Raw genomic sequence first — 25,114 nt, forward strand, 5'->3', positions numbered from 1 at the left:
ATGACTTCCATATTGACTTAATCAAGCAGATTATATATTCTATTCAAGTTATAATTGTGTATAAGATTTATATTATGATTCAATTCAGGTTTATCTTTTTAGATTTAACTGTTGTTTCATGAATAGTTTGATCTCTTGCCACTTTTTAATTAAAAGGTTTGTGACCAGATCCCTGAACACATGATAAATAGCATTTCAGGTAGGATGTTTGTTTTAAAACATTGGTATAAACAGCTTGCTGTTGGACTTTAATTATAAATTAGTTTATGGTAAAGTTTTTTTTTCGGTACAGAGAGATGTATAAAAATTCTCATCTGTAGTAATCACACATACACTGCACATGTAAGGGAAAAATGCGAGTTTAAACTCTCTCACAACTGTTTCCAGAGCTTTATTTCTGGATGTTTTACATCAAGTATTAAAGTAGAACAAAAAAAAATTAAAAATACAAAATAATGCCTAAACAAATGCAAAAAAAAAAAAAAAGCAATATAATTGTATTTACATGTTATAAACAATATGTTGGAATAATTCAGTTCTTAAATGTTATGATTGTCTATATTTCTGGATAAACATTTTATAGTTACATGTTGCTGTTATTCACACTCGTATTCTGCCCCCCCTCCTTTTTTTAAATTATACGTTACTCCCATGAATGAATATTTTCTGTTGAATGAAATGAATGTGATAAACCCAAATCTACTGAATATTTTTGAGCAATTTAGAAACGAGGTGTGTAATTCGATACAACTCCCACACTAAGTTTTCTTATCATTTTATATAATATTTAAATATGAAAACTTGCCTCAGTGCACATCTGACAGGAATGTAACCTGGCAGTGTACACGAGGAGACAAAGCAAGGAGATATCAACTGAACCACTTTTACATGCAGTGAGTGGGGAAAAACACGATCTTGGTAAAAAAAAACGAAACAAAAGGAAAACATTTTTGTTTTTACATTCTCACTCCAGCAGAAAACTCAGCGTTGCTGCACTGAGAAAGCTTGCATTTGAGGCAGCAGGGAAGTTTTTTTTCCACGACCCATTTCTTACTATGACAGAAAACCAAAGCCACATCTTTTCAACAGGTGTGTCCTTGCCTTGAGTTATCCATCATATCTTGCATTGCAAATCCCAGTCAAACATCTTCAAGACACTTTCTACTCCAGCATGACTCCTGGACGTACACACACAGCAGCAGCAGTGCATTTCAACCACCAGCTCAGTGATTCTGTACACATCAGGTGCAGATTTTCACATTGATTAATAGCAGCTTCTTTTAATGAGAACAAATGAAATGCGTTTCCACACCCACGTGAGCCGAGATGAATCGTCTTGCACTTGGAGTGGAGCGTCCCGAAAGAAATCACCAAAGAGAAATGTGTCAATGCAAATCTCAATACATCTCCCACTTGTAACATTTTAGTGGTAATTTGCAAAAGAGCCTCATAATTACAGGAATGTTTCTTACTGCAAAATAATTGTTCAAAAAAAAGAACGAAATGTCTTTAAGGAATATTAAAGAGAAATAACAGTTAAACAATCTTTACATATCTACATGTTATTGCCATTTTAAACAAGAACCTTATTTTTATATAGATATATATATATATATATATATATATTTTGCATCGACCGTCCCCTAAAATATGTTCATAACTGAAAAAATGTCTGAAAAAAAAAATTTCAACAGTATTTTGTACTCTGGATGCACAGAACAATAAAACTCCTTGTTTCGAGTCCCATTTGCTCGGTACATACAGTACACAAAAATGGCAGAAAATTAGAAGGGATTTTTAAACACCACAGCAAACCTACCAAATAGGACAAAGCATCCGAGTGTCCAGTACATCAGGCACAATGTCTGATTCTGAAATAATCACAATAACAACCAAAGCATTAACTAATATTAGGTTTACAATAACCGCACGTGTGACCCGTAATGGCAGACTGGTGTTTATAGTGAAATCTAAAGGAGTTTCATTTTTAACCTTAATTGTAAACCCTCAGTGAGTGATAGCTTAGCATCTTTGCGACATAGCATATTCACAACAGAAAATGTGTAATGTTGCCACCAAACTTTGCACGGCTGACTTTTACAAATTTTCATTGTAGGACAATTTTTCTACTGATCCCAAACCTCAATAAACTAATCGGACTGAGTAAAACACCATCTGCTCACTTATCAATCAACACATGTCCTAGTTAAAAGGTGTACCTAATGTTTCAGCTGCCTTTTTTTTTTTGGAGGTCTTAGAGGAGGGAATAATATTGGCACCCCAATACTCATTCTACCAGACCCTCCACAAGAGGTTCATGTTAAACCCTGATGATATGTGGAGTTGAACATCAAAAGGTGAATCCTTAAAGCTTAAATACACTTAGAACCAGCCAAACTAGAACAATCACAGCTACTAACAAATTGGACAAATACAGAATTCTCGCCTTACAAAACACTAATAGCCAATGGCAATCTCACGTTTCCTAAAAATGCAGGCAGGACACATGGCATGCATTCACAAGAGCAAAAACTAAAATAAACTAAATAAACTAAACACCACGGAAACGTGGTAGCCAAAATATTCTAGCTCGTCAGAAGTGCTCTTCATTGTAATAGATATGTGGTTTCGCTGCAAATCCCCAATTTTAAGAGAAAAAAAAGTTTCCTGATATACAAAATGCTACATTTACCGAACCCCGATGTCTCTCGGCTTGTGTAAACATCAAAAACAGTACCAATAAAAAAAAAAAAAAAAAAAAAAAAAAAAAAAAAAAAAGGAACAACTTACAAGTGATAAAATATATAAAATAAAATAATTCAATGCAGTTTCTGGCAACAATTCTTTTTTTCACAGGAAAGTGAAACTGAAGGCTTCGGTTACAGGGATGAGTTTATGTTGAGAGCAACTATAACAGCTCTCTACCTCCAGCATTTATGTTCAACTGTAAATCGGTGCTGATATAGCGATATCATCTAAAGAACCAGAAAAATAAATGGCTATTTAAACTCTTGAGAAACCAAGACTTCGTAGCTCTGTACAATAAAGACATCACTGATGTCATATTACAAAAAGTATATTTATACACAATTAGAAAATAAACCAAAGGTTAGTCAGTGTTTGGATCTGTACAGGTTGGGATCAGGGTGTGTGTGTGTGTGTGTGTGTATATCTCAGTCAGACTGCAGGGCAGTGTGCTGGTGATGGCGTGAATGTGAGCTGATGAAAGCGCTCGCGTCTCCACTCGCTATGCTGCTGAAGTCTGTTAGCGACACTGCCATCTTGGCCCCCGTGATGCGGTGTGTGTCGTTGATGAACGAGTCAGCAAGGCCCATCCGAAGGCGTTTGGAGGGACGCTCGCACTCCTTGCTGCTGCACACGCTGAGTTGGCTGAGCTCCGATCGATACAGAGTCGAATCGAGGACGCCTAGGCAGCCAGCATCACCGCTTGCTCCGTAACCCATAGTAGCTTCATCATGAGTCAGCCCTCCACGGTGGAAAGTCTCCAACGGGGGGAAGTAAGACGAATCTAAGCAGCTCACATCGGCCTGACTGCACACTGACGCCACGCTGTTACTCAGAGCTGGAGAGAAAAGAGGAAGAAAAAATAATTTATAAAAATGTAATAAAATAAAGAAATAATACTGGTTTGTCCGTTAGCCATTCTTAAAAGATTTTACATAACCTAATTAACCTGGAACACTAATATTTGGATGTGTTTAAGCGCTCAGTAAGAGCCTGAGGCAACTGTCAAATTGTTCAGACTGAGGGGATTGCATGTTTCTCAGGAATAATTTTTTTATAACTGCTATAATCTGTGCATAATTCTATCTATATTTATTATTATTTTCTTTAAAAACCATGCTTGGCCATGTGAAAAAGGTTTTAAAGGATCATCGGGCGATTTAATTTGTTCATTGTTATTCTAAGGCTTTAAGCTACAGGACTCACACTACAATACATTACAGTTTGTCATTTGGAAGTTTCTAAATGAATCTGGAGTAAAGACGTGCACACACATTCATATACATATGTATTTCAGACAGACTAGTCATAAAAGTGCCAAATAAACCATTTTTGGTTTGCTCTAATTGGTACAAAAGTATTTTGAACTTCAGGCATGCGCCATGTCACACTGTGAGTAGGCTATGGTAGTTTTAAAGAGAATGGTAAACCATTTCTTTATCCAAATAAGTCTAGCCATGCACAAGCACATCTATTTTAAATCTATGGAACATAGTAGAGGAAAATGCGTACAACTGTGAATATGCATGTGTCATAGATACTACATTTTCTTGTGGTGCAAGCAAATTCTGTGTTTGTTTATCCATGCTTCGATGGAGCAGATCCCAGATTCAGCTTTTTTTAGTTGCAAAAGCTATACTAAATTTAAACACCATAATTCCAGAATAAATCAATACAAAAACAAAAAAGGACAACTTGAGGTAATGTTTGCAGCGCAGCTGTGAGTTCCAGTTTGTTTTACATACGAGTTCACACTGTCCACAATGTGGTGAATTATGCAAAACCAATACTCGTCTTGAATGCCTCTAAAACCTCCTTCTCTAGAATATCTGCAGAACCACTTCTATAATGAGTGTCCTCCATCCTGAATGTGGTGTTCTATAAAGAAGCACCCCAATGCAAGAAAATTACTATGGGCTTTTACCAGAGGAGTTAAATTAAACTGAACTTGAAGCAAATTTCACAAATGTTCATCAAAAGGCAATAATTGTGACAGCAAATAAAATTTTATATGGGTTAGGGTTAGACTGAGACTTTGCTTTGGTTTCCAAAGAGTGACACTCACCTGTAAGGTCACTGGCAGTGATTGTGTTGAGAAGGCCAAGCTGCTGTTCTGAAGACACCTCCATTCTCCCTCCACCTCCTCCTGAACACATAGACGAAGAGCCGTCCACTGCCAGACCCTCTGCTTCATCCACTAATCGGTCCATCAGGTCTCTGAGGTGGAAAACGCAACTATAACTATTGTGTTGAAGGATATTTGTAAGAATTTCTTTACGTATGAAATTAACTGTTTGTTACTGATATGGCTAATGATGTGTCCCACTCTTTTTTTCGCCTGATACTATTAACTACATTTGTTTTATTAGGTCAATTTTTTTAGTACCCTAGTTTGTGACCACAGAGCAACAGGAAATAATCTAATTATGTGTACGTTTTTCTATCACATTCAACAATTATTTATTGTAAGCTATATGATTTACTTACGTCACACCAGGGTAAATGCTATATTTCTTTTTCCCAAACCGGTTTTGCTGAACAAAATAGTCAAACCGTTCAGACTTTTTCCACATGTAGTAAAAGGCCACACATTCTGCCACTGTCCTCGTTGGAACCTAAAGGTCACAGTTTGAAAAGGGAAGGAATTAAAAAGGACCAAATTTTTTTTTGTTTTTCTAAATTTTCTGAAAGTTAAAAAAAAATAAACGTTAAAACTTTGTCCTATTCACATAAAAGCCTACCAACCTTGTTTTTCTGAATTAGATGAAAGTTCTTTTCATAAATCTGTAGCGCATGCTCAAAATTTCTACACTCCTCTTCAGACCAGGGTGGTGATTCTGCTACACAAACAATAACAAAGTGATTGATTACCTTCAAGATTCCAAACGATCTTGACACAACGAACTTGTTCAATGTTAGGAAACTCACCTTTTGAGGATTTAGGATTATTACAGTATCCCACTAGGGCCTCGGATGTATTGTAGTTACATTTCACAAGTTCGTACAAAGCCTGTAAAGAGACAGATGTAAACTCAGTCAGCAAACACATCTAATAATAGACTTTAAGACTATTTGGAAATACTGCAATATTTCTGAGGCACTCAATTTAGAGCTATGCATGATGTTTAAATAAAGTATTTGTCAAAGCTTTGCTCTGTGTAGTCTGAAGATATAAACCTGTTCATTGTCTCGTATGTGTCCTTCAAATGTAGGGTTATCTGTGCTAACGTCTGCAGTCTGAGACAGCACTTTTCTGAGGTAGTCCTCCACTTTCCTCTCAGATAACAAGTCAGGGCACCAGAGCAACTGGTCCTCTTCTTCAAACACTGTAAAACAAATTAATTGATTACTTAATTAATTAGTAATTTAACAAACAACTCATTCAACAACTATAGGAAATATACATAAAAAAAAAACATTAAAACCTCAAAAGTATGAAAAAAATGTATTTAAAGAAAAAAAGTGCAATTCTTCAATTATTTTCTTGAATAGTGATAATGCATGCATGTTAATTAATCTGACTTGTAAATCAGGCTATGAAGTAGCACAAGCATATTACAGAATCACGTTGCATTGCAGCACTGTGACATTTTAACTCATTTCAAATGAATCTTTTTGTCCACTGAGAAAATATTAATTAAAATATTTTAAAAACTAACCGTAACAACATTTGTTTGCCCAGGCCATCTAAACTACTGATTAGTCCTCTTCAGCTTATTATAAAGTATATATAAACTGCATTAAATGTCCACATATAATTATCAATATCATTATTTTCAACTATCTATATTCCCTATTGAAATTAAAATGTTTAAATCAACTAAGGCACTCACCTTTGTCATCAGAGTAGAAGCTCAAGCCCACAGGAACCTCTGCTTGGTACTGCGATCCAACCATTATTTCCTGAAAAGGAAAAAAATCCACTCTATTTGCATTTGAACCTCAACACAACACAAAGAGTTTTAACTACCGTAATTTCCGGACTATTAAGTGCACCTATATATAAGCCGCACCCCCTGAATTTAACAAAGATTTTTATTTTGAACATAAATAAGCCGCACCTGTCTATAAGCCGGTGTCTACACTGAAACTAATGAACTTTACACAGGCTTTAACGAAAGACAGTGTGTGTTACACGGCTTGTATCTAAACAGTAGCCGACCAAGAAAGTCATTGTTCACTGTCTTCCTCCTTCCTTTCACAACAATTTCTCTCACAAGTTTTTCTTTTAGCATCGTCGTGCGTTTAAAAATCACCACCGGTGAAGCTTTTCTCCCGATGGCGTGCAGCTCAGAACACAGGTGAAGTGTGTGTTTTCATGCCCGGTTCTTTTCAGCGTGACAAATGATTCACATTTCCTGTAGACAGTCGAAGTGAGCGGCAGGTCAAACGTCAGAGAAACATCATCCATATTTATGATGTGGTGCGGCCTGATTTAGTGGGAGCGCATCTGATTTAATATAAAGAGTTTCATTGGTTCACCTGAACCTGTTCGACAATTTCATTGGTCTAATGTTATGTCGCTCATAAATTAGCCGCTTCGTTGTTTAAGCCGCGGGGTTCAAAGCGTGGGAAAAAAGTAGCGGCGTATAGTCCGAAAAATACGGTATGTCTACAAAAGAACATGTAACTGGGTCTTTAACCACATATATTACTACAGCGTACTTTTTAAGTATATTCAAACACTAACCTTCCTTGAATCCTCTGGACTAAGACCTTCCTCCTCTCCCTCAGACTCTTTATCACCGTCATATGTAGTGTTGGCTGAGATCAGAAACAAAGTGCATCATTAACTGATTACTGGCATTAAAATAAAAAATGAAAAAGATTAAAGTAAAACCAAGTTAACAATGAATCACCATTGAACCACATAAGAACCTCCAATAAAAAGTATGTAAAGAGAGGATTATCAACATCACAGGCTCAAAACAGATTTAAGTGATAAAATCATTTCCAACTCACATGAGGTATTAGTAATGAAAACAGCAATAATCCATAATCACATTGGTTAATAACATTGACGTATTACTAAAATACTTTACACTTTATTACAAATCATGATGTGCTGTGTTTTTAACCAATATTATACTCCTTGGTCTATATAATATTTCATGTCATAAAATGTTATGTTAAGTAAATGGCAGTTTCAAAGTAACATTTGTTCAAATAAACTCATGTGAAATTATAAAATCTGCAACACTAGTTCAATATTTTCCCCTTGACTCACATCTGAGTGTTCTGGGAAAGAAGTCTGTGGCTTCATGGGAGGTAACAGATGGGGTCAGATCATCAGCTGAAGACTGTGTCTCTTCCTCATAGTCTCCTGACAGCAGATCTTTCGCTATCTCTTCCTACAGACAAGCCCAAAACATTATCTCCATTTCCCCCCCACAAAATGAATAAACCAAACAAATTATCTAAAATAATCACAGAACACAAAAACAGCTTACCTTATCCAAGGTCATGTCCGGAAGGTCATCAGCTAGTTCTCCAGAAGAGCTGTCCATACTCGACCCTGCAGTCGTGCTGACTGATGGTTCATAACGATAGATGGCCAATAGTTCGTCAAGAGGCATATTCCCTTCCTGCAATCAGAATCCATCAAACATAGATTACTATGATCCTTTTATTCAATTTATCAGTAAACATGTGTTACATTGAGCAGAAATGCAAAATAGTAGCATCCAGCTGTATTTGGATTACATGGCAGGCATGTCCTGGTATTAGATTTTAATGACAATGTAAATAAGTTATAATACAATCCTCATGGGGAAAAAAACCCCCATGAGGATGTGTTGGGATAAATAATTTAATTATTCCAGTGTCTGGTTCTTCAAATTAGTTACTGATTTTTGCATTTTATCAGCCCTGCTGTTAGTCAGAATTTCAGATAAAGTAGACTTTTGAAGCAGCCTCAATTTGATAAATTTCAGGCAGTGGTTTTTTTCCTGCTTTAATATCATCTCTTTGTTTTTGCTTTTTTAAATAAAGCAAACACTTAACGAAGGCTGCAATCTACAATAAGCATGCAGTGGATTGGAATGTGGACATTGGAATGAAATTTGACAGTAGATTTACAGTAACTTAGCACAAAAACATATTTAAAACTTGCTAATAATTATATTTAGATAGGGTATAAAACAAGTCAGGATTAGTAATAGTTTTCAAACAACGTGAATGTTTTATTCCTATTCTATTACAGCAGTTTGTCAATTATTACTGTCAATTTTTTAATGCCAATGACAATTAAACAGTTAATTTTCATTTAATGTTGTTGCACAGATATAATACAAGTTAGTTCCTGTTATCACTTATGTTGTTGCAGGTATATAATCCCTCATTTCATTCTATTTTGCTCGAAGACAAAAAACTGCAGCTTAGAATGATAGTGAGAAATCTGCAGGTAAAAACTTTTCTGTTTAGAAAATAAATATCAGTAACCAGTTTTTTTTGTCACATTACGAAATGCAAACACATTATGAAAACTCCACCATAACAATATGAAATATCTTTTTTTTTTTTTTTTTAAAAAGGTAAATTTTTCAATAATTTATTATAAGGGTTACATTTTGTGCAATATGCTTTATTCTATTAAATCATAGAAAATGATTTTACTACAGAAAGAATTATGTATGAGCATGCTAATATAAACCTACACTTTCAATCACACACAGAAATATGATCAGAACTGCTGTTATATTTACACAGCGTTTTTTGAGCAATCAGAATCAAGCACTGTGAAATACATGAAATAATAAATAAATTGCACAGATGGCACCCAATGAAAATCTTGAAAAAAAATTCATGGTGTAAGAAAACACAGAAGAGATAAAACAATATTTATTGAGCAGCAAATAATATTTTGAAAGATGACCACTTTCCCAGTGTTTTCACTCATTTCTTCTCTATGCATAAATAAATGAAGCTCCCACCAACTATGCATTAATGAGTGGAGGTAAATTTCTCATATATGCAATAAGTAAATAAAAAAATATATATATAATATGTATTATAATAATAAAACATGCACATTATTGTGTATAATATATCATGCACGTTGTATCATACACATTATTTCCCAAGCCGTGGAAAAATTTGTCTTGCGTGAAACTAGTCTGTCGTGCAAAAAGAAATTTGTGGGGGCTGCTGGTTTTAAAAGCTCACCTTCTCCAGATCAGCCAGTTCAGCACTGAAGTTCTTATCTTCCTCCTGTGCCTCTTCTTCCTCTAAAGTCCTCTCATCATCATACTCATGAACCAGCATCTCTGCTGTCGGGTCAAAGTCATGATCCTCCGAAGACAGAGAGCCAACTGTAGACAGAGAGCATTAACCACACACACACACACACACACACACACACACACACATATATACACTTCCAGAACTCAAAATGCAACATGCAATACAACTTATTAGTAAACAAACATTTTATATTGGTACGTACCAGGGCTTGAACTCCCGAGGGAAGCCTGGGAAGAGACAAATAGACATATTTTCAGAAAAAAAATAAATACAAATCCCAAAAGTGTTATAATGTTTGAGCACAGTCCATATTCAAACTGGCGGCTTTTACACAGCTCCCTAGTCCAGAGGCCCTGATGAGAGCGGATAAGCATCACTATGAATTCATAAAACGGTTCAATTACAATTTAATTAACGCATAGAAAAAATGCAAAACGTTTTGCACGTTTTGCGCAAAACTCCGAAAATATAAAGTTTTTATATTAGCATTTACGATTTTTTTTATTTTTTTGCTAAGGGAGCAACCCTGCTTATGTCCGACCTGCGGGGAAAAAACATAAACAAACCTTTCTTGCAAGAACTACAGCCGTATTTTACTATTCCCACATATACACTGCAAACAAACGACCCCTTAACACACACAGAACATCTGGAAAATAATTACAAAACCAATTCCCGTATTTTTGCTTGAGTATTTTAAAAAAAATAAGGGGCGACAAGTAATGGGAGGGAAAAGCGCAGTTTTGTCGGCCGTGTTCTCGCCGCGGCTCTGAGCGGACAGCTAGGCTAGCTAACGGGACCCGACAGCAAAAAAAAAAAAGGCCTATCGAGCCCTGGTCCATCCCTCTATAAATACATCTTTTTAATAGGAAATACCGACATATAAGGAAAAAACAACGCAGTATGACAAATAGAGAGTTTTCTAAACGACCTGCTTCTATAAAATTAATACCCGGCACTCGAAATGAATAAATAGACGGATTTTAAATCTGACACTTCTTTCCAGCTTTCCCTCTTACCTCCGCCATATTGGTAGCGTTAGCCTCATAGGCCAGCTCGCACTCAGTACCCGGATGAACTCAGGTAGCCAATGGGAAGCCCAAGCGGGGGTCCGGTCCAATTCAACTCACCCTCACTGACCACTGAGGGTTCAATAATTATATAAAAAAAAAAAAAAAAAAAGGTAAACACATACTTACTTTATATATTCAATGTGTATAATATATATATATATATATATATATATATATATATATATATATATATATATATATATATATATATATATATATATATATATATATATATATACATACTGCTGCAACACCTTTAAACTTTGTATGCATATTAATTTGTCTTTGACAATATAACAATATATCCTCCAATCTTCTGTTACTCATTTGTATTTGTGCACATCATCTAATATATAATCTATATTGTACTACTATATCTATATAATCATCCTGTTACTATTCAGTTTGCATTTCTGTCATACACATGCACTACTGCAAATTCTTTATCATGTTTAAAAAGGATCCAAAACTTATTCCAAGAACACCAAGTACACTATGGGAATTAATACTGTTAAACATCTCAGTGCCTGTGTGGGCACCACACACACACACACACACAAACACACACACGCACGCACACACACACACACACACACACACACACACACACACACACACACACACACGCGCACACACACACACACACACACACACACAAATCAGACCCTTATTAATAAATGCAATAATAATGCTGCTACCATTCAGTTTGCATTTCTGTCATTATCATGCACTACTACTTTTGTCATGGTTAAGCTGGGTCCAGAGCTTATCCTAAGAATATCGGGTACAATATGGGAATTAACTCTGGGAAACATGTCAGTAAGGGACCACCACACGCACACACAATCAGACACACTTTATATTAGGGGTAATATATAGTAAGGCAATACACATGTGAGCATGTTTTTAGATAATAGGAGAAACACATGGAGAGAGAATATGCAAAACTTCATTTACAGTATTTAGGATGGAGATACTCCACTGCACCATCATGCTGTCCTCTACTGCTGTCATATTTAGATTTTTTCTCATATTATGCATTATGTGGTTATATTGTGTTACTCTAACACGTAACCTTCCTCGCAAGAAGTTATTTAAATTTATAGTAAACAAATTTTAAGTTAAAGTTGTTGCCTAAAACACAAGTGTATTGTATTCGCAAAAGTGTTTCCTTAGTGGTCATTTAAATGGTTATGGGGTTCACCTTTCATAAGGGGTTTGCTTTTAAGATAGAAAATTTGCATGCAGAACAAAATGACTGCATGGGTCTGTCATATCTAAGACTGTATAATAACTCTGCTAGATTCCTCTGACAAGGTTCCAGCATCCAAACTATCTTTGTCACCAGTTAAGTCCTAGCAGAAAGTTAACAGATTCTGAAATTATCACTCATTAAGACAAAAAGTTGAATAATGAAGTTTGGAACAAGCTGTAGCACAATGATTCATTAGATCTCCTGCATGATCCAAAATGAGTAGACAAGATGCTGCTGCATGAGTGTGTTAAAAATTTGTAATGGCAAAGAAATATTACCAATGTTCTCTAGAAATGTTCAACGCATCACCTACTTACTGAAATGTAAAAACATTAGAGAATCACTGATCAGTTTAGAATTGTTATAGAATCATATAGAACAAATGCTATAGAAGTTGTTATATAATTTAGCTTTATAATTTATTAATCAAGGGAGAGTTTTGTACAGGAGTGGGAATGCAGAACTACAAAAAGATTTCACATTTTGAACGGGATATGATTTGACATTTACCCACACGGTGGCAGTAAAACATATTACATTGAATCTAAAAACAAATAGCTTCACACAGAAAAGATTTTTCATTCCAACAGGTAAACAGGCATCTTTTTCTGTGTTTTATTTAGAACTTAAATCATACCTGGACACTCATTACCTCGAGCAACTCCAAAGCTCTTAAAACTGTGTCATTGGTTTGATATGTGTACAATCATTTTAATACGTAAAAGGGTTCAAATTTAACTTGAACACCAATAACATAATTATTCAATTAACATTTCCAATGAACAGTTTTTAACATATGCAATGTTGCAATAAATATTTAAACCAGCATTACTTTTGATTTACTCACTTTTAGTTAAAAACAACAACAATTATAAATACATTATTTACATTCAGTGTACATGCACTGGCTTCACACCCTGTTTTTCCATGATTGGTTAGAGAGTTATTGCAGCCTTGGCAAGGGTAAAACAGTTGAAGATAAATGAATATAAACAAACAAATAAATAATCTGTTTGTGTCCATATGATACAATTACAAATGTATCACATGTACAAATGTATCCATTTTACAGAAGTTAAATTTTTTTTTTAAATAAAATGATTAATATATACACACATACCTACATATATACATAAACAAACAAACAAACAAAAACAAATACATAAAAATAAATAAATACATTTGAAAAAAAAAATTGTAAACCCTTGTAGAGTTTTAATGCTTATATTAAGCAAACCCTACAAGGGTTTAATGCTTATATTAAGCAATCCTCTTCTTTCTTGACTAAATTTAGACCATATTTGTTCATCATGGTCCATCCTAGAAATTCCTTAAAATTTCTCCACTACATCAGAAACTTTGAAATATTAACTAAATTACCATTGCAGAAGCAGAAATACGAAAAAAAAGTATACTTATAAGCCTTTTGTGTTGTTAACTTAAGTCCACTTAAATGTTTCAATTCAAAGGGAGGTGACTCATATCGTGATTTTCACTGATGATGTAATCGTGAAGCTCAGCTTGTTATACCACTTATTACCATAAGAGCTTTGTTCTGTACTCGGAAGGGCATGGCCTGCTTGATTACACCCAGAGCACACTGACCTGGGGGCTACCCGTGTTTTTGATTGTGTTCAGACCAGAAACCTTACCCATACTGTTCTCTTCTTAACTCAGGAAATCCTAATATAGTGTGTGAATCACATACACAAAGCTGCCCCAGGATGCCTCTCCCAGAGTCTGATAATCCTCTAGGAAAGGCAAGGATGTTTACCTCTACAGATAAGCAAACTGTCACACTGTTCTCATTGCTATATAACTCAAACAGACTTTGTTGCTTCAATGAACAGTAAAAGTTGGTAGCTAGTAAAATAAATTGGGTTGCATAGACCATTTATATGAATAAAAAAGGTTTTTAACTGAAACACTTTTTCGTTTTTATTATTTTTGGAAAAAAATTTATGATATGATATATATATATATATATATATATATATATATATATATATATATATATATATATATATATATATATATATATATATATATATATACGATATTAAATATAAATGAATATATCTTACACTGGTTGTTTTACTGTAAAGCACCAGAGATCTTTTACTTACTCTTTGGCTAACCAAAACCCACCCAAATCTCGAAAATGTTCTTTTTGTGGCAGACCAAACTCAAACCATGGCTTAGCCATACAGACACAGTTTGCCTTTTTTCTTCTGTTGGTTGGCCAGACTCCAGACAGAGATCAGCCTAATGCTGTTTAATGCTCGGCCCAGGCTCTGTTGCTATTTGGGTTGTCTCTCATCTAAACTCTTTTAAAGATAAAGATCTCTTTTTTATTTTTGCACAATGATGAAGATTTGTTTACTTAAACCTATGAGTCCTTTGGATTAAAGTGTGAGAATGAAGCAGAATAAAACCCATATGTAATTGTCAAATGGAAAAATGACATAAAATAAACACTTTTAAAGGCAATGAAGTCCAATTCTTCCATAAAATATTCTTCTAGATTAATAGTTTTGTTTTCTTCAGTCACTAGGGTAGACCACGTTTTCTTAACTTATAACTTTTAAGGGAATTAAACTAACTGAAAGAGCGACCCCTTTGCATTTTATTTCAAGCCTTTATCAAAATGTGCTAAAGACAAAATAGCATGATATTAATTTGATGCATAAGTCTGCATTACTTTACAGATTGTCAAAACCTTTTTCTTTTAGCATGATAACACACCCTACAATGACGTACTGTACAGCAATGTAATTTTATCATCAAATTTTCAAAACCAATATTTTTTTTATTTGTTACACTGACAGAAAATGTACAACACTAAATCTCTTTTATAACAAAGAAACAGGAAAAGGCCACTGCTAGTGTGTGTGAAGTAGAAGTGCAGTGTATGGCAGGATGATATTATGTTGACCAGAGCAGGCAATATGCTGTAATCAGGCAATTTACGCTGTTGCTTAAAATAGACCCATCACCAGCCAACATATCACTGGCTTCCTGGCCATTTTCTTGTTTCATGTTTTTCAAAACCTCCCTCCACACACAGTGATAATTTGTATACGGCTGAAATCAAGCATGGCTCTAAAAATGGCAGTTATTGTTGCAAATGAAAAAAAAAAAAACTATTTCAATCTTCCAATTACTTTTCAGTTTCAATTCTATTACTATAAATATAATAATGGCAACCATTTACATTTTCGAATATATTGTAGTATCCAAATAAACACTGTATTTAAGCATAATTTGAAGTATAACACTGCGCTCGAGGGAGAAACACATCCCCCACTACATGAACTCCAGTCTATCAAAGAGCACCATGTGCACACAAGTTCCCACCTAGGGACAATTTAGAGTAGCCAGTCCGCTGTGGTGACCCCTAATGGGAGAAGCTGTGCATACTATAGTCAGTAGGAGAAAACCAGGGAACCCTCAGGAAAATAATTCAAGATTCGATTTTAGAAAGGGAACCAAATGTAAATGAAAATATACATGACTAGGCTGAAATGCTGTTGAAGTACACAGATTGACACATTCAGAACTATTTTCAGCTAAATATTTGTAGGTTTGTATACATGAAAACCTGAGCATCCCACAATGCATCCCAGAAAAAAGTTGTATTTTTGCTGGTTCTTGATACACCATTCATTTGTAATGCCTCTGCTTCCTGCCTCTCTGAGGAAGAAGGCCTCCTACATCCTCTGCAGATGCTCCTAGCATCCTCCTCTCTCTCTCTCCCTCTCTCTCTCTCTCTCTCTCTCTCAAAAAACCCATGTTGAAATGTCAACAACTTGTCTGATCAACACTTAGGCCTTCTATTTCCTCATAAACAAAATATATGTTGGGTTGACAGAAACTCTTTTAATTGTTCTCCTTGCATTTATTCAGTTGTAATTACAGTGGAACCCGGTTATGTCGATGTCCTAGGGGGTCGCCAAAAAGCATCGAGGTAACCGATGATCGAGATAAACGAAAATCAAAATGGCGGCAGTATATTAACGTGCTTGAAATTTCTTTATGTACATGATGTGCGTTAATAAATGAGAATGTGCATGCACGTGTTTTTAAAGGTTTTTTTTTTTACACAACAGCGTTGCCGCGATTTGTTTGATGAAGGCATGTTATAAAAATACATACAGTACATGTTTATCTGTCAGGAATCCACCTGCCACGCCCCCTTCAGCCCCCCTGTTTTCTCGGCCCTTTCTCTGAAGCTCCCGGCTTCAATCGCGCACATATGGTGCTCGTTTATCATCATCACCAGCTCCTATTTGAACTTCCACACTCTCACTGTCCATTATTGTTGGTATATGTTGGTTCACGGCGGTCGTTGTTATCGCTCATGTGTATCCCGGTACGTGTCTTCCCACCGGCACTCTCTCACCGGCTGCTCTTTTCTTCCCAAAGCGCACCGTGGATTCCCCCCCGATCCTGCCGGTGTTCATTCTATGCTTTTGCTGCTCATCCCACGTTCGCGCGGCTTTCGCCTCCCGTTCATCGCATAACATTTAACAACAAAAGGCATATGTGCAGTAACTAACAGCAGAGATTCAGCAGTATACAATACAACACCTGTAGCAGCTGTAAGGTTTGATTTTTCCGCCACTTTCGCGAGTTCTTCTGCGGCTGCACCGAGATAACCGACGTTAAATGGCAAATTTTCCCCCCTTGTGCTCGAGATATCAGGGTTCGGCGACATAAAAAAAAGTCGACATAACCGATAAAAAATGCTTAGACAAAGCGAGAATTTGGCGGTTCCACTTCAAAAACGTCGACTTAATAGTGTTGTCGAGATAACCGAGGGCGAGATAACCGGGTTCCACTGTAGTTGAATTTGACCTTTGTGTCCAATGGAGTGGGTACAAGAATTTATCAACTATTTCTTTCCGGTTTATGTAATATAAGTGGTGCGTTGATTATGCTGGCAGGAATATTACAAATTCAGTCACGCAAGGTTAAGTACAGAGCCCAGCACTCCTCCAACACGTCATTAATGCAGTAAAACACTGACTCAGTGGCTAAATGAAAATATGTCCTAAAAAGTGAAGAAGAGAGGGATGAAAAGGAAACACACCATAGATGGTAGGCCGGGGTTATTCCTTTGAGTGTGAGTCAGTGTACAGAGCATGTGGGTGCATGAAAACCACTGCAATAATGATGGAGTTCCTTAGTGAGACCTAGCCTGTTATACATCTGCATTTTGATTAAGTTAAAGTTAAATAAGTTAAAAGCACAAAAACAACATAAGGTAACACTAACAAACTCTAAAAATGTAGAACACTAACTGGATTTATAGAGTGCATAAATACCTTTGAGGTCTAGTCATCATCATTTATTCATCTCCAGCAACCGCTTTACTTTGATTACTTTGAGTCACAGTAATTCTGAAGCCTATTGCAGGAACACTAGGTGGGAATACAGCACAGACAGTAACTAAATCTTAGGATTAAACCAGTGACTCTCAAGCTGTGAGGAGGCAATGATACCCACTGCAACACCGTGACATCCTAGGCCTGATTTCTCTAGGGCCATGGTGCAGCACATAACAGTATGCAAGACCTCTTCTTCTTCTTCTTTTTCTTTTACTTCGGCTGCTCATATTAAGGTCACAAAGTGACCCACAGTGTATCATCAAGTCTTCCCTCACCACATCCATAAATCACATAGCAGGTCTCACCACACTCTTTTAAACTTTCCCTTTCACTTCTGCAGATACTATTTTATCCCAAATCACTCTTAGTACTCTTCTCTACCCACTCCAATCTGCCTGCACTCTTTTCTTAACTACTCTAACACACTCTCCATTGACCCCAGGCACTTAAACTAATCCTCCTCTACCTCCTTGCACCACTCCACTGCCCTCCCTTTCATTCACACACATGCACGCTCTCTGCGTGCAACGCTGTCCTGTGTGATGCAGCATTAGCAGCAGTTTGTAAAGATGCTGTTGTTTGGTTTCACGTGTTTTGGAGGAAGCACATGTCTGCCCCATTCACTGTGAGGGAGCTGTCATGTGATATAGTAAGCTAGTGGGTGAGTAAGTCCAAATTGGCTGTGATTTTAAATGTTATTAAAATGAAAGACAGTATTGTGCACATGTGATATATTTTGCAATGTGGAACTTAATTAAGTGCAAAATTCATAATGAATATAGTTAAATAAACAATTAAGCAAGCATAATTACTAGGGCTATTCAGGCACTTCCACAGTTATCAGATTATTTTGCTTCTTTCAAATGATCCCCTACAAAAAAGATATGTGTGTACGTATGAGATTAGTAAAATACTTAGAAATGAATAACAATTCATATTTTTTCATTGTTAAAACTGCACACTGCAGAACTTCAAAAGTGATTTAATTATTATTTATGGAGAAAACTTTGTTTCAAACACAGACCTTAGGCACAGTGTTTGGAGAAATAATTTGCAAGGATGTCTAAATATCAGCCATCTGTGTGTGTGAGGCATACTCATCCTCGTGGGAATGTCCCAACACGTTACAGACTTACTGTGACTGAAATGAAAATGTGCTATAGCACCACTTAATCACTGTGATCACAAACGGGGAAGCCAGTAAAAAGCTGATGTCATCTGTAGGTGCAGGTTTAAATACCTGGCAGATGAAGAGAAGTTACTGTAGGTTGCATAATCATCATCATTAACAATTTAATTTAATGCAAAGTAAAGGGGACATAGCCTCTTTTAGATGAATCAGAGGTTTGAAAGACATAAAAATGTATGAGGATGCAAACAAGAGAAATGCCAAGTGTCTGCAGTTGTGCAATGCTTCTGTTTACTGTAGCAACTCAAGTGGCATGCAGATGAAACAGATTTCAGCTTACATATATTTAGAGCTAAAAGAACGCTCATCACTGAGATGCTTGTGGTTGTAAATTAATGCAAAATAATACACAAAACTGCTTTGTACTGTGTTCATATACTTGAGACCAGGCAACACGTCATCTTAACATATCAGTCCAACATCTAACTTTTCCCGGTCACAGAATGTATTAGTAATGCTAGACACAACTACAATCTGTGCAAACTGTCACACAGGAACAATGATATATGACATCCCCACTATTGTTCAGTTGAGTTCATTATCTGTTGGTTACAGAATTTCCAAAAAACATTTTAAATTTCTCTTAATTGGTAGAATATACATGTATGGACTATAATTATAGGTTAGATAAAAAAAATACTAATAATGCAGATTAAGCTTCAATTTAGGCCTAAATCTAAATCTCTAAATCTTTAAAACTGTAATTATAAAGTAATTAAAATTGTTTCAGTTTTAAGCTGGGAGCTCCCTTATTATCCCCAAAACCATGCCTCATGCACACACACGTGATGTTTATACTTTACAATTTCAAAGCTAAAATACTGTTCCACTATGCCAAAATTATTGAAAGTGTATTGTTTTGCTGGGAGAGAATAATAGTTGAAGGTCAGGCAAGGTTGCCACATCTGTGCAAGAAAAACAGCCTGATGGTCATTCAATACCATTAGCATTTCAATTCCTAACCTCGAAATCTGACCCTTATAAAACTTTTATCAAACTCCAGGATAATGACCAGCTTTTGCAAATGTATTTTGAAAACTGCAATACAATACAACACAATACATTATAATGTCCTATATTTTTATGAACTCCTTAAAGCTCCTTATATTGCTACTATCACACCATTAATTTCCATTTACTCAAATAAATTTTACACATGGAAACTACATTTTTACAGGTACTACATGTGGTTCATATTAACTTGTTTTTCTGTGATCACATAATGTTAAAAACACGTGTTAAAATGTTAATTGTAACCACAAACCACATACATGTGGGTTAAACTGTGCATTTCCTGTTAACATTTTCATCCTCCAGCCCAACAAATATATAAAGATTATATATTTATTCTGACATGATCTAGAAAATAAAACACAACCCAAGACAAAAAGCAGCCCAGATCCACAGACCTGGAAACCATACTTTTTTGTCAATATGGCATGGCCAGCTGCTTCCTAAAGCAATCAAGTGAAAAAGGAAAAACAGGATCCAAAACTGGGAACTCCCTCCTTCTCAGTTGACTTTCTCATGATCAGGGTCAGAGGCCTGGGGGAAAAACAAAAGCAGCAACATCATTGGTCATGTTGTAGTGAAATTTCAAAACATATGATAAGCATACACCACTACGCTTCCTTGCACAAAACTGGTCATTTTTCAATATTTGTCATTCATAATGTTCAGATTTTTTGCAAAATGAGAGATGTTTTTTTTTAAGCTAAGGCCAATTTCATGCTATTTAAACACATTCTAAATGCAGAGATGCTCCGGAAGCTGTGTTCCCACAATGCTTTGGTTTTCACAGTCCATCTAACCCATTATTAGAAATACAGCAGGCTGCAGCATGACTCATCTTAGCCATAATTAGTTTGTGAGTTTTGTACGTAAAATTTTGCTTGGCAACTTCAGTCATATTGTGCTGTGATTCTTAAAATAAAGTAAACCCATTAGAGACTTTCTACTTTCCACTTTCTACTTTCACTGTACCAAAAAAATACTCTTACTGTGTTGCTCCCAGTGTTCCAAATAAAAAACAATCTAGGCCACTCTGCAGTGGACTATGTTTCATAAGTTTGCATGTCTGCTGTATGTTCTTTTTAAAATTATTTATTTATATTTAGAAATCTGTTTTATCCTGGTAATGTTCACTGTATTGATATTCCAGAGAACACTGGACTCTGGGGATGCATAAAATAAATTAGACCAATACACAGACTAATACAAAAGGACTGGAAATATAATTGTGTTATGGACAAACATAATTATCACGTTTAGTATTCTAATAAGACATTAATGATTTACAATCTTACCAATCACTGTTACGTAGAATAGTGATAGGTTTCTTCTTTGATTTCCTGTCAAAGTTTTTTCTTTTCATTGTCTTTGGGATCTAGATCTAGCTATATCTGCACCTCTGTAAAGCTGCATAATGTACATACCAGTATAAAGCTCTATAAAATTGGTCTTACCGTCTACTTTATTAGGAACACCTGTACGCATTCATGCAGTCATCTATTCCTATGGCATCAGCACAATGCATCCAATTTTGCAGATTCAATCATTTTTTTCAGAAATCTCCTGAGAATTTCACACACAACAGTCTCTAGTGTTTACGCAGTATATATGGAAATAGAATATGGGATGTGATTTTGTACTGAAATAATTCTAACAATTAATGTTGTATAGGACAACGATTATAGAAACGCTGACATTTTTATTGCCACCCTTCTGTTTCTTGGTGTGAATTAGTACAATTTAGTTTTGTTGTCAAATTTCACAGCAGGGTCCTTATTCACTTCCTCTGTATAGAAAATATTTTCTAATATCCTTCAGCTTTATTACAGTAACACAAAGAAAGGAATTTCTTTCAAGGATTTGTTGAATGTCAATGAACAGTGGTGCTACTGTTCAATAATGATGTGCACTTTCTCTTCTGTTTAATTACTTCCTGTTTTCCTTGCATGTTGTTTGAAAATGTATCTATGTATCCATGTATCTGATATGAATTGTAAATTAGATTTGTAAATTGTTTTTTGTTAAATATACTTACATCGCCTTTTTCTCTGGAACAGATATAGAACATTGTGTATTTTGATGCGTCTTTGCAAAAAGCTAGTGAGAATTTGGCAGAACTGCGAGATCTTTGTCTTATGTAATTGCACATTTTCAGCGGGAATCTGGGCATTTTACTATGAAATGCAGTTTGTCAAATATCTGACTGCCAACTTGTTCCCTGGAGGGCTTTGTTCCTAAGCCATTCAGTTTTACACTTAAATCACAGGCTTCTGGAAAAAGGACATGTACTGAACATAGAAATTAATGAGTGATAGATTAATAATGGGTTTTACTAATTGATGTTTCAGACCACCAAGGCAGTTTCCTTTAAACCTATAGGGGCTTTCTGGTGCTAGTTCATAACTAAGAACTAATTACAAAGCCATTACTTTGAAACTGTGACCCCATATTTGTAACCTAGAATAGATCCTGGAATTTTATGATTGTCTTCTTTGTTATTTTTGTGTTGCAGAGGAAGTAGAAAAAGCAAATTAAGAGTAATAAGAACTTCTCAAACATCACTACAAAATTTAGATTATGGTAAATCCTTACCATCATGGAAAATATGTGTTTGTTTTAAACACCTTGGGTGATGCTAGCATTTGCTGACACATGCATAATCCTTTATATTGGCATGCAGCAGTGTTATGTGTAATAGCTCAGTGGATAAGGTGCTGGGTTGCTGATCAGAGGGTTGGGGGTTCAAGCCCTGGCATTGCTAAGCTGCCACTCTTGGGCCTTTGAGCAAGGACCTTAACCCTCTGTGCTGTATCGTGTCTGACCCAAGTTCTGAGCAAGCTGGGATTTGTGAAATTCCTAATAGTGTATATTAGAGAGAAGAAGAGACTTTATTTGTCACAAATCAGCCCAGAACTACACAGGAGGAGCTGGTCAATGACCTAAAAAGAGCTGGGACCACCGTTTCCAAGGTTACTGTTGGTAATATACTAAGGCGTCATGGTTTGAAATCATGCATGGCACGGAAGGTTCCCCTGCTTAAACCAGCACATGTCCAGGCACATCTTAAGTTTGCCAATGACCATTTGGATGATCCAGAGGAGTCATGGGAGAAAGTCATGTGGTCAGATGAGACCAAAATAAAACTTTTGGGTCATAATTCCACTAAACGTGTTTGGAGGAAGAAGAATGATGAGTACCATCCCAAGAACACCATCCCTACTGTGAAGCATGGGGGTGGTAGCATCATGCTTTGGGGGTGTTTTTCTGCACATGGGACAGGGCGACTGCACTGTATCAAGGAGAGGATGACCGGGGCCATGTATTGCGAGATTTTGGGGAACAACCTCCTTCCCTCGGTTAGAGCATTGAAGATGGGTCGAGGCTGGGTCTTCCAACATGACAATGACCCGAAGCACACAGCCAGGATAACCAAGGAGTGGTTCTGTAAGAAGCATATCAAGGTTCTCCAGACCTAAACCCAATAGAGAATCTTTGGAGGGAGCTCAAACTCTGTGTTTCTCAGTGACAGGCCAGAAACCTGACTGATCTAGAGAAGATCTGTGTGGAGGAGTGGGCCAAAATCCCTCCTGCAGTGTGTGCAAACCTGGTGAAAAACTACAGGAAATGTTTGACCTCTGTAATTGCAAACAAAGGCTACTGTACCAAATATTAACATTGACTTTCTCAGGTGTTCAAATACTTATTTGCAGCTGTATCATACAAATAAATAGTTAAAAAATCATATATTGTGATTTCTGGAATTTTTTGGTGGATTTTTCAGTGGACATGCACCTACAATGACAATTTCAGACCCCTCCATGATTTCTAAGTGGGAGAACTTGCAAAATAGCAGGGTGTGCAAATACTTATTTTCCTCACTGTATATATTGGTATTGTATGAGGTAGTCAGGTGTGGCAGAGAAGTATTTAAGGGGGGTACCGGACATGTATGAGGATGGTGTAACAGCAGTGAAGTGAGCAGTACTAATGACAGACTGGTTCAAGGTGGAGGTGGGACTGCATTAAGAATCAGCTCTGAGCCCTTTTCTGTTTGCAGTGGTGATAAACAGTTTGACAGACGAGGTTAGACAGGAGTCTCCATGGACTATGATATTTGCAGATGATATTGTGATTTGTGGTGAGAGTAAGGAGCAGGTTGAGAAGAACCTGGAGAGGTGGAGGTACATGCTATAGAGAAGGGGAATGAAAGTCAGTAGGAGTAAGACAGAGTACATGTGAGTGAATGAGAGGGAGGGCAGTGGAAGGGTGACGTTGCAGGGAGAAGAGGTGGTGAAGGTAGATGAATTTAAGTACCGGGGTTTCAACTGTGCAAAGTAATGTAGAGTGTGTTAGAGATGTAAAGAAAAGAGTGCAGGCAGGGTGTATGGAGAAAAGTGGCAGGAGTGATTTGTGATAGAAGGGTATGTGCAAGAGTGAGATGTTGTATAGTTTAAAGACAGTGGATGTGAATGGATGTGGTTAGTTGGTTTTTTTTTGGGATCAGAGCATACAGCAAGTCATGATACAGCACTAATAGGGTTATGGGCAGCTTGGAGATAACAGGGCTTGAACCCTTGGGCTTTTGGTATCTAAGGTACCGGCTTCCTAATACTATTGTAAACTGTCAATCTTTTTCCAATTTTATAATCTTTTTTAAAGTACAAGTGTGAGTTGTTTGTTCTGACAAACCCCAAAGGAACTGTGTAATGCTTAAATTTCTTGGAACTGGAGCATCTTTGATAAGCACTTAAACCATCTTACTCTAATTGCAAAATAATGGCAATTTTGACTCAGGAAGCTTGTCCAAAAAGGAAGAACTAGTGCTTTTTCAGCAACCACTCCTTGCCCTGCCAAGATATGTGAACTAGAGTAATTATCACCATTAGTTAATAACAGCACTGCTGCATTTAGTGTTAGTTGTAATCAGTAGTTTTGGTACTTTGAGTAAGTCCCAAACTTACTCTGATATTTCTTATGAGATTTATTTATTCACATCCTCAATAGAGCACAATACTCATATATGCAGACATTCTCATCTACTATAGAGTCCAGTATTAATGGATTAAAGATTTTCATCATCAGTACAGCAAAGTAATAATTCTCTTATCAGCAGATTCCACTAATATTAGATTTTGAGATTAAAATCCTCTGTAGAGCATATTTTTACTAATTAATAATTATATTGAGAATAGAAAGCATTATCAGCACT

The 25,114-nt window shown here is 36.2% G+C and overlaps 1 protein-coding gene across 3 annotated transcripts; it reads right to left on the reverse strand.

Moving 5' to 3' along the window:
• Positions 1–233: 233 nt before the first annotated feature.
• Positions 234–11,108, reverse strand: mier3b (mesoderm induction early response 1, family member 3 b). Of its 3 annotated transcripts, none has more exons than XM_083555392.1 (13): positions 11,007–11,108; positions 10,190–10,214; positions 9,910–10,055; positions 8,196–8,330; positions 7,973–8,096; positions 7,436–7,509; positions 6,579–6,648; positions 5,923–6,071; positions 5,674–5,755; positions 5,491–5,582; positions 5,233–5,360; positions 4,811–4,962; positions 234–3,583 (listed from the first exon to the last, which is right to left on the reverse strand). In XM_083555392.1, exons 1-13 carry the CDS (start codon positions 11,013–11,015, stop codon positions 3,174–3,176), a joined length of 1,596 nt encoding a protein of 531 aa, XP_083411518.1. In that variant the 5' UTR covers positions 11,016–11,108; the 3' UTR covers positions 234–3,173. The 3 variants fall into 3 exon arrangements, with proteins under 3 accessions (XP_083411518.1, XP_083411517.1, XP_083411519.1); XM_083555391.1 differs by having other exon boundaries at positions 5,491–5,585; XM_083555393.1 differs by lacking the exon at positions 11,007–11,108 and adding an exon at positions 10,554–10,999 and having other exon boundaries at positions 5,491–5,585.
• Between the last annotated feature and the right edge of the window lie 14,006 nt (positions 11,109–25,114).

The sequence above is a fragment of the Silurus aristotelis genome (genome assembly GCF_946808225.1).
Source record: "Silurus aristotelis genome assembly, chromosome: 11".
Taxonomy (NCBI): Eukaryota; Metazoa; Chordata; class Actinopteri; order Siluriformes; family Siluridae; genus Silurus; species Silurus aristotelis.

What these genes read in the sequence shown, in the direction of transcription:
- mier3b (XM_083555391.1), bottom strand. An exon ending in CTTTCCCAGAACACTCAGAT is followed by an intron (nt 7,510 to 7,972) that starts GTGAGTCAAGGG and finishes TTCTGATCTCAG; the next exon opens with CCAACACTACATATGACGGT. An exon ending in ACATACGAGACAATGAACAG is followed by an intron (nt 5,756 to 5,922) that starts GTTTATATCTTC and finishes GTCTCTTTACAG; the next exon opens with GCTTTGTACGAACTTGTGAA.